This window comes from Onychomys torridus, chromosome 17 (genome assembly GCF_903995425.1).
Source record: "Onychomys torridus chromosome 17, mOncTor1.1, whole genome shotgun sequence".
Lineage (NCBI taxonomy): Eukaryota > Metazoa > Chordata > Mammalia > Rodentia > Cricetidae > Onychomys > Onychomys torridus.
In genome coordinates, this window is record NC_050459.1 from 17,174,427 (window position 1) to 17,185,507 (window position 11,081).

The window sequence follows — 11,081 nt, forward strand, 5'->3', positions numbered from 1 at the left end:
TGCCAGCTGGAGCCCAAGGCCTGCTTTTCTCCAGAACTCTCTAGCCACACCCACTCTCCTTTTCTGTTGCAGATACAAAACACCCGAGGTAAGCAATGTAGAAAGAGAAAAGGTTCGCTATGGCTCACACTTTTACAGGTCTTGGTCCAGTCTTGTCCTCATTCTTCAGATGGACAGAAAAGTGCATATCATGGTGGGAGCCTGTGTCACAGGAAAAAAACAAAAAACACGGGGCGATGGTGGCGCACACCCTTAATCCCAGCACTCGGGAAGCAGAGGCAGGCGGATCTCTGAGTTCCAGGCCAGCCTGGTCTCCAAAGCAAGTTCCAGGAAAGGCACAAAGCTACACAGAGAAACGCTGTCTCAAAACAAAAAACAAAAACAAAAACAAAAAACAACAAAAATCCCACCTCGTAGCCAGGAAGCAAAAGCAACCATCAGAAAGGCCAGTTGTACACCCCTCAAGGATATGCCCCAGTGACCGAGACACCCCTTATGTCACTCTCAATAGCAGCAGCCTAGGGACCAGGCCTTTGGCATGGGCCTTTGGGGGACAGAAACTCCAAAACATGGCATGCACCTGTCCCCCAAATTTTCAAGCTGAGACCTCAGCCGTCCCCAGGATTTGGGGGCATGCCCCCCTGCCGTCCTCGGTGGGTCTGAAGTACCACGGTCACTCTGTGGTGTAGTCTTGGCTATGCTGTGAGTAAATAACATCTCGGCTCACAGAGGACAACTAAAATCCAGAACTCTCAGTTGTAGGAAATCTTTTTTCTCTGTTTCTTTTTAAAACATATTAGGGCTTTCCCTTTCCTTTTGTTTCTGGTTTTCAGTTCCCCATCCTTAAAATCCATTTTAACAAGAGATTGTTTTAGAAGACTGAATTGAAGAAAAATCGGTCACCTGAAGGTTCCTTTTTTGTAATAAGTTCACACTTTCAAGATGAGAACCTAGTTGTTCCCGTGCCCCTTTAGGAACGAGCAATTTATCATCTTACCGCTCAGCAGGAATTTCTGACCCAGTTCCACACTTCAGATTGGAAAACATGCTAGGAAAACAAGGTCATTGGATGTCAGCTGCACAGCCCAGTGCCCTGCTGTGAGCAACAGTGTCTTGTTCTCCTAATGGTCATCTGGCTCAGGCAGCAGTCCATAACCAGCTTACAGAATGTTCTGGCAAGACTTCTGCAGCCACAGGGTGTCGGCAAGGCCACACAAAGAGCTCCTGTGACGTTGTCTTCCTGTTGCCCCCACAGTGGCTTCACTATTGAGCTGGCCTCTGCCTTCACCGTGGTGATCGCCTCCAACATCGGACTTCCCGTCAGCACCACACACTGCAAGGTAGGCCTCTGCCAGCCAGAGACTGCCATTCCGAGGGGTGGCAGATCAGTCCAGCGGCACCAAGTGATCTGAAAAAAGCTGCTAGACTCTGCGTGGTTGTTGTGGGACTGCCTGCCAGGACATTGTTGGATAGCGAGGAGGAGGAAGCAGGGGTGGCTGTTCCCCCAGAATGCCCCTCTCCTAATCCTTCCGCATCCCCGGCATGGCACCTGTTGCTGAGGCTTTGCTTTCTGGGCACCAGTGGGAGAGCTTCCGTTTGCCCTGTGCCCTTCACTATTCCACCTAGATCTCCTTCTGAAGTCATGCACACCAAGCATGTCTGTAGGTTCACCAGAGATATACCATTCAGTTCCTGCCACTGCGCAGAACCGACCTTAGCAGTGGGACGAAACAGAAGTAGACAGTAATTTCTTCAGAGCAATGAGAATATGTGGCGACTTCTGGTTTCCCCTTACATGGTGTTGAGAGTCGATTCCAAATGAGGGGCAGGAGGTAGTTCCTGGTGCTGCTGTGTGCTCCGTCCTGTCGTTCACAGCTGACAGCTGAGGAAATTCAGGCTCTCAGGCTCGAGCCACTGCCCAAAGGTCATACAGCTTACATACGATAGGACCAGGGTCAGCTCTTCAGCGAGTGTCCCATCCCACCCAACTGTGGTCAGGTAGCATACATCACCATAACAACCAACTTGACTCCGCTGTACGAGGCAGGTGCCCCCTGGGCACTGTTGAAGTGCAGTGTGAATGTTGACTCCTTCACTCATTGCAAGAACCTTTTGAGGAGAATCCTGGCATTTCCCCAGTCTTGCAGATGTGGGAACTGAATCACAGAAGGGTTAAGAAGCATTTCCCGCCATGGAGCTAGCATGGTGCTCTACCATCCCTAGTACAAGGGAGGAAGGTAAAGAAAGATTAGCACCCCCATTCATCTGAGACTGTTTTTAAAACAATGAAAGGGTCTCGTGACGCAGCTTAACACTAGACTGCGAACTTGGCACAACCGAGGCCCTGAATTCAATCCATAGTACGACAAAAAAATAAAATAAAAATTATCAAAGAAGCATGGGCTCACTGAAGTACTTTCAAACAACACAAAGCTGTGTAGACTATAAAAAGTGACCATCTCCCCATTTATCACCTCATTTTAGCTCTCCGTGCTGTTCGGGACTACTACTGAGGAAGCACCCTAAAATATGTGCTCTCCCAAGGAAAGGCATTTAGCTTTTCACTTTTCTATTGTATTTATTTATTTATTTAGTGTGTGTGTGTGTGTGTGTGTGTGTGTGTGTGTGTGTGTATACACGTACATACACAACACTCGTGTGGAGATCAAAGGACAACTCTCAGGATCCGCGCTCTCCTTCCATCATGTAGGGCCAAGGGATTGAACTCAATTTGTTAGCCTTAGAGGCAAGCACCTTTCCCTACCAAAGCATCTCAGCTGCCCACTTTCCACCGTGTCATAGGCAGACACAGTCACACCTGCCTGACTTTTCCAGCTGCTCAGACTCACCTCTTAACCGTCTCCTCCGTACTAATGGAAAGTGCTACACCAGACAGTATGATTTTGCTAATAACATCAAACTCTATAATGTAACTTACAGCCACAGTGGAAAACTACTACCTCGAAATTCTAACCTCTCTAAAGGGGGCTTGATTAGAGATCTGGAGGACAGTAAGAGCAACAGAGAACATGGTTATCCAAGTGCCTTACATACATGTGTATGAAAATGTCACAGTGAAACCCATCGTGTGCACATATATACGGACACTGGTTTTAAAGCTAAGCTCTTAGGTCAGGCGTGGTGGTGCACACCTTCAATCCCAGTGTTCAGGAGGCAGAGATGGGCAGAATCGCTTGAGTGTGAGGCCAGCCTGGTCGATATAGCAAGTTTCAGGCCAACCAGGGCACACAGTGAGACCCTGTCCCCAAAAAATTAATTACTTAATGAATTAAAATAAAAATGAAACTTTCATTTTCATCGTGAAGTATAATTTGCCCAATATTTAGACCATAAGGACATTTTATATCTGATTTGCACAAGACCTTAACAAAAACACATGGATGTTATTGTTACCCAAGTGTCTAGAGTAGTCACACAATCGGTTTTGTTTCCCTGGAATAATAAGAAGTATAAGGATAAGTTGTTGACATGAGTAGGTCCTTCACATGGGACCACAGTGGGATGTTCTGTGCAGAAAGACCAGATGAAGCTCATAGAGTAAAACTGCTCACATCCAAGATGAAAATACAAAAGTCGGGACTAGAGAGATGGCCCAGAGGTTAAGAGCACCGACTGTTCTTCCAGAGGTCCTGAGTTCAATTCCCAGCACCCACATGGTGGCTCACAACCATCTGTAATGAGATCTGGCACCCTCTTCTGTATACATAATAAATAAATAAATCTTTTTTTTTTTTAAAAAATCATTTAAAAAAAAAAAGAAAATACAAAAATCTCAAGCTTGGTTATCAACAATAGCCAGTTAGAAAGTATAACAAACCAGGGACGCACACACAGAAACTACATAGTTAAAAGGGAGCAGAATGTTTTTACACTAATTCGAGTGAGAAACAGGGCTGTCGCAATGGCTCAGTGCAGAAAGGTACTTGCCACCAAGCCTGACAGCCTGAGCGCTAACCCTAAGACCCACATGGTGGAAGAAGAGAAGTGAGTCCCCAGTGTGGGCCTCTGATCCCCACCACGTGCTATGGCATGTGCACACCCACATAAATGTAATACAAATAAATATAATTTTAAAATCGTAAGGAAATGTAAGCAGCATACATGGAGAAGACCCAAACATATACTGAAAGGTAGAAAGAAAGTTAGGGCATGCTGTTGATGGTAAAGAGTATAGTGATGCTGGGCGGTGGTGGCTCATGCCTGTAATCCCAGCACTCAGGAAGCAGAGGCAGGTGGATCTCTGTGAGTTCGAGGCCAGCCTAGTTTACAAAGTGAGTTCCAGGACAGCCTCCAAAGCTACAGAGAAACCCTGTCTTGAAAAACCAAAAAATTAAAAAAAAAAAGTATAGTGATATTCTTGAGTGCTGCCCAGCAGAAATGTTCTTGGGACCTCACGGAATGAGACTAATTTCATAGCATAAATTATAAAAATATAGAAAACTAATGAGGAAGTGTTCGGGGTACATGATACACATAATGATAAAAGGTCAGTGTTGGTGAAGGTCTCTCCTCTGTCTCACCTTTGAATGATATTTCTGCCGCTGCAGGTGGGCTCTGTGGTAGCTGTGGGCTGGATACGTTCTCGGAAGGCTGTGGACTGGCACCTCTTCCGGAACATCTTCGTGGCCTGGTTTGTGACTGTCCCCGTGGCTGGGTTATTCAGCGCTGCTATCATGGCCATCTTCATGTACGGAATCCTCCTATCATAGGTGTGACTTTGTGTCTTCCGGCCGGTGAATGGCTGTCGGGATAGTCTAACATGGGCATGTGTGTTCACACATCTCCACCCCTGCTCTTTTCGACACATACACACCCCTCCCACATACCTTCCAGATAACGGTTTCATCCACACACTGCTTACCCCGCCACAGAAGTTCATCTTCCAGAATTAACCTAACTACTGTACATAGTAGTATATATCAAGCTGATATTGTGATGACATGATGTGGTGCAGTTACTTATATTATATTGTGTACCTAGAATATGTAGCATTTATTTCAAACAAACTCAGAATGAAAGTAAAGAGTATTGCCCAGAATGCAATATTCTGCTAACTGTATATAATGATTTCAGTGCTGGCAAGTGTTAAAAACTTTTATTAAAAGTGTAGGTTATGAAATCCTTTTTTAAATATACTGTACTATGAGTGAGATACAGTATACTTAATACAAAACGTGGGCAAGTTCTCAGGCCCTTGTGTGATTGCATATGCTGGGACAGGTGTTCACAAGTGCTTTCCCTGAAGAATGTGTTCAGAAGCTGTGTATGAGTTACTGTGTAATGGATCACTATTGCTTTTGTAAATACTTAAACTGTAATTTTAATGCTCTGCTTCCCTTAAACTTTACTGATTGGAGAATTTTAGAAAGTACCAAAGAAATAGGGGATAAATTGCCAGTATTATATCTTCATGTTGTGTGTTTCCCTTTCCACTGGCCACTGCAGTGAACCTGGTCCATCAGCCAGGCAAGCTCTTAACTCAGCCAGAGCAGTGTGTGTGGCTGGAAGCACCAGCCGCCCACCAGCAGCAGCCACACCGCTGCCATCCCAGGTCCTGGGAAGCTTGTTCAGTGGCCTTTCACCGTCACCAGCGTGGAGAGCATACAGCAAGGGGATGTATAATTAAACACTACATACATATCAAGTCCAATTCCAGTGTCGCTCCCTGTTCTGCCCTGTAGCCTGAAACGCGGAATTCTTGTCGCAGATATGAAAGCCAACGAGGCTTTTGATGCGTCTGGATGCTGTGAAACTTGGGGCCGAGCGGGAAATATTAGAGAGGACGCTGGGCTTGGGGATCTTTGAGGCCTTTCCTATGTAGAGCATCTGAGGTCCTCCTGCAGAGCCACTATTGTCTTCTGATGGTGAGAGAGACAGTATGACTAAGATGTTAAGAGCCTGAAACCATGGAAATGCTGCTAATATTTTTATATTGACATACATTTTCACGGTACTTCATTGTAATTTTTTCATTAATCAACCATATTAAATTTATAATAAAAAAGTGCCCCTCAAAAGTTTATTTCTGAAGTCTTTTTCTTTCACAGTTTCTACAAAAATCAAAACTATACAATCTGGCCACTTGCAGCTTTCAAATGCTTGTTGAACCTTCCTCTATATCTTATCTTCTTCCGTGTTTGTATAGAACCGATACACAAAACTAGAAAGGGAAAGAATGACCCCACCCCCGTCTGTAGGCATTCCCACTGTGAACATCCTATCCACCCCACCCACCATGATGAAACTGTCTGGCCAGAGATGTGTCTGATCAGGACAGTGGTAACAGGGAGATCACATTCCCATGCCGAGCTCACCTGCTCGGCTCTTCATTTCTGTAGGCTCCCAAGGGTCTCTTCTCAAGCTGGGAAGCTCGGAGTGAAACCTTTCATGTTCCACGCTGTGGCAGCAATGCCGACACCTAGGAGCTGGATGGATACCAGATGAGCACCACCATCCAGGTGTGACGCTTTCATCTCACTACCAGATCCAAAATCCTCTACTTTTAAAGTGGCACCTTGTTTCCTGCTTTTGATAGTCTCAGGAAACTCAGTCTCCTATCAAATTTATTGGTAAGAAAATAACAGCACAGGGATGGAGAGATGGTTCAGTGGTTGGGAGCCCTGGGTGTTCTTCCAGAAGACCTGGGTTCATTTCCCAGCACCCACATGGCAGCCTGCAACTACCTTACCTCTAGGGAATCCCACACCTTCACAGATATATATACAGGCATGCGCACGCGCACACATACACACACACACACACACACACACACACACGCGTGTGCACACACACACACACATACACACACACACATGAATATAATTAAATCTTTTTTTTTAAGTCTATTTTAAGATCTTTATAACAAAATAAAGACAAAAATTTAGCTGGAGCCAGGCAAAGTGGCCGCCAGCCTAGTGTACAATAGAAAATTCCAGGACAGCCAGCACTGCAGGGACCTTGTTTACAAAAAAATAAAATTGGGTTGGTTATGGTGGTGCCATGGTAGCACACACCTTTAACCAATGCTTGGGAGGCAGCAACAGACCAGGCAGGTCTACATAGACACTCCAGGCCAGCCAAAGGTACATAGGAAGATGGTTTAAAAGAAAAAGAATTTAAACTCAGAAAGGTAAAGGAATACACAGGAGACCTGGGAATAAAACTACAGATATTTAAAAACTTGGAAATGAAAGCCAAAAGAAAAGGTGATTGATTCTGTAAGTCTCTACAAAGGAAGCATGTGAGATTAAATGAGTCTAAGTAGTATGTTTCAGACACAATGAAGGTGACCAGGAGTTCTTGTTGGGGACTGAAACCTACTTAAACAGCAAAAAGAATTTTGCCTAAGGTAGGATGGAGAACTCCCTCGTCTTTCCCAATTTGCCATGTTTTAACCAAACCTTGAACTCGGAAATTTCAAACTACAAGGAGTAGAGGAAGGGGTGAGGAAGTCCAAGAAAATGGATTGAATGACCTAGAGCAGAAAGGACTAGGAAACCAGGTGTTTATCCTGGTTGGTACCACAGCGACACCTAGCGGGGTCAAGTCTAATTGTAATTATAACATCTTTTCAGACCCTTCAAGCTGCATCAGGGAAGTCACTTAACAAAATGTGAATTCTGTCATAGTTCAGAGTTGCACACAATGGCAGGAATTATCTTTGTGTCTTTGATGATCACAGAGGACTATGGTTGCTTTTAGAAACCCTCTACTGAGAAGCCAAACCGAAGAGCGGCTTTAGTTTACCTTTAAGCTAACTCCAGGACTACCAAGTACCATGTCAATGACTTGCCACTGAAGGCAGAAAGACAAAGCCCTCTAGAGACCAAGAGGCTTTAGAAAGAAAATGCAAGGCTGTTTTCATCCGAGCAGGAGCTCTGGGAGGAAGCTGACCAGTGTGTGCAAAAGTTTGCAAAAAGGCAGAAATGTGACCCAAACTCCAAGCACTACATGGATATCGAAGGCAAGGATTCAGTTTGGGAAATGGTAACTGTTAGTGCCTGCTCAATATCCAAGGAGAGAGTTCTGCCAGACACTTTGAAACAAAGGTCTGGAGAGTTCAAGCAGAGTTCTTAGGTGAGGACAAGCAGCCACAAGGCACTTCACAACCATCTGCAACTCCAGTTCCAGGGGATCTAATCCCTCTTCCAACCTCTGTGGGCACCAAGGCACACATGTAGTGTAGACACATCCATACACATGAAATATTTTGAAAATGGTAACACCAGTGAGAAACCTCACGTGGAAGTTTTGTGCATCCTTGGTGATTCCTCAAAGCAGAAACACTAACTCAAAGAGGCACTGCAGATAAAAACATGCACACTAGACTGGGGGGACTTTCTGCTCCCAGGCGCCAGACTCACAGGCTGTGGTAAAATCGAGAAATAAGTCATCTTGAGAGGAAGACACAAAAGTAAAGCCTGCCAACCCTAGCCATGTCCTGAATGAATCTCTGTAGACACAAAGTCAAATAAATAGTGGTCCCAGGGCTTGTATGGCTGTGCCGTGACGGCATGGACAGAAGGTGTCACGTGGCACCGGAAGCAGTGCCCAAGGGCCTGAGCCTATGCTGCACCAGAGCAGGAAAGACAGAAACCATACCAACTGCTTTACCTGGGATGCCTCTCCTGGCTCTTCTGACTACAGGAATCCGACATGATTACAGTTATCACTGTGAGGTTTAAATGGGTCATATGGACTGACCAGCAAGGTACTAGTATGTGAACCCATGTGCTCCCTCCCTGTCTACACAACCTGTGATGAGGGTTTTGCTACTCAGCATACAGTCCAGCCAACCACAATGCCACAAAATCACTGAATAAAGGCTGAAATTAAACTTCCCACATCTGTATTTGGATTACCTTATCAATATCTAAAATCTGGCTCCTTGGCTCTGCACTATCAATAATTTAAAAAAAAAACATAAAGGAAAAACACAATTATGTAGAAATTGCCTTCTCTACTTAAATTGAAGGCATGAATGCAACCAACTTGAACAGATAAAATAACTAAGAAATAAGCAGGTGTAGCTCATTGGTTCTTCCTGCCAGGCTGAATGCTGCTCCAGCCCTGTGTTTCTACCCCCTTACACCCTTATCCACACCAGACTGAAGAATCGTCTTGAACAACAGTCCTCAGGCACACTGTGATTGCTCCTGACATGTGCGGCTTCTTACTCCACTCACACCGTGATACAGTGGGCCCAAGCAGCCTCCACTCACACTTTCCAATACAGGATCAGATACCCTGGCATCCACTATCTACAGTTTGTCTCCCTTACTGTTTTACTTTATCTCTTGTAATGGTGGTTCAATCTACAAAGACAATATGCAAGAAGATAAAATGTTATCATACGACAGCTACTGTGGGTATTTTCTGGGCTTTATGGACCGAATTACCCGTAACTGTGGTAAAGTCTGGCAGCTTTAGGACAGGCTTTGTTAGTGTTAGTACTATCGTACACTGGGACTTTTAAAAATGCTGTTTGTTTTCAATCTTTGTCTCTTTGGGGGACCCGCCACCCAGCTCCCAAATAAATCACTCACAGAGGCTTATTCTTAATTATCAATGCATGGCCTTAGCTTGGCTTGTTTTCTTGCCAGCTTTCCGTACCTCATCTACCTTTTGACTCTAGGCTTTTCCCGTTCTCTTCCTTCTGTAAATCCTAACATTACTCCGTGGCTTGATGTGTAGCTGAGTGGCTGGCCCCTGATGTTCTCTTCCTTCCTCTCTCATTCCTTTATTTTTCTTGTCCTCTCTCCTGCCTCGCTATTGACCATTCAGCTCTGTATTAGACCATCAGGTGTTTTAGACAGGCTCAGTACCACAGCTTCACAGAGTTCAAGAAATGCAACATAAACAAAAATAACACCTTAAAATAATAATCTACCACACAAAATATGTCTAGTAGTTTTAAGATACATCAATTAGAAACAGCAAGGACTCCTAACGGGCACATTTTGAAAGAGTGGCAACAGTGTTAATGTGGATGTAAGAGGGGTGGACAAGCACTACTGATAGAAATATAAACTGATACTAAATATTTGAAGGGTTAATTTGTGTTACCCTTTTTTAAAATTAATTAATGTATGTATGTATGTATGTATGTTTGTTTTTGGTTTTTCGAGACAGGCTTTCTCTGTATATCCTTGGATGTCCTAGAACTTGCTCTGTAGAGCAGGCTGGCCTCGAACTCAGAGATCTACCTGCCTCTGCCTCCTGCGTGCTGGCATGCACCACTACCACCTGGCTGTGCTACCTATTAAATGCCTAGGCCCTGCAGCTCATGTCACTTCTAGAAACCTTACAGAACTATGCTGTTCAACTCAATAGCCACTAACTACATGTAATCATTTAAACAAATTAATTAAAATTAAATTTCAAATTCAGTTGTTTAGTTGTCCTTATACTAAAAGTACTTAACAGCCACATGTAGCTAGTATACAAAGAAATCACATTCACCGTTTTGGAAGGTTCTACATGGCAACGCTACTGTGGAAATATCCAGGAAAAAAAGGAATGGCATCCGATGTTGCACTGGACATAATGCAAAAGCAAATGCAACACAGACAGGGTTAAATAAGTCATAGTCATAGTCATAGTAACTCATGGACATAAAAATTAGACCAGTAAGTAAGACCTGCAATCTGGAGTGTCTCTGAGGATGCAGAGAAGTGGGCATTCAAACACTGGCAGAAATACAAATAAACAGGAAAAGGGACAGCATGTTAAATTTAGATGTCTACTCCAAGGCCAGCAGGTACAGGTGCCTGCCACCAAGCCTGATGACCAGAGCTTGACCTCCAAGACCCACTTGGTGGAGAGAAAACTAACTCTCACCAGCTGTCCTCTGATCTCAAAATACACACCATGGCACACTTGTGCACACACACACACTGAATGTGGCGGTTTGAATGGGAACGGCCCCATGGCTCCTGTTTGAATACTCGGTCCCCAGCTGCTGAACTGTTTGGGAAGGATTAAGTGTCACTGGGAGTAGGCTTTGAGATTTCAAATTCTCAAATGTCTCTCTCCGCCTCCTACTTGCAAGATGTGCTCTA

General features: G+C 44.5%; 1 protein-coding gene across 3 annotated transcripts in view; it reads left to right on the forward strand.

Moving 5' to 3' along the window:
• Nucleotides 1-6,043, forward strand: part of Slc20a2 (solute carrier family 20 member 2) — a 105,935-nt gene extending 99,892 nt beyond the window's left edge. For all 3 annotated transcript variants that reach the window (XM_036209220.1, XM_036209221.1, XM_036209222.1), the window contains exons 10-11: nt 1,256-1,340; nt 4,569-6,043. In XM_036209220.1, the coding sequence (XP_036065113.1) occupies nt 1,256-1,340; nt 4,569-4,730 (247 nt within the window). In that variant the 3' untranslated portion in view covers nt 4,731-6,043. The remainder of the gene's footprint in view (nt 1-1,255; nt 1,341-4,568) is intronic.
• The last annotated feature ends 5,038 nt before the right edge of the window (nt 6,044-11,081 follow it).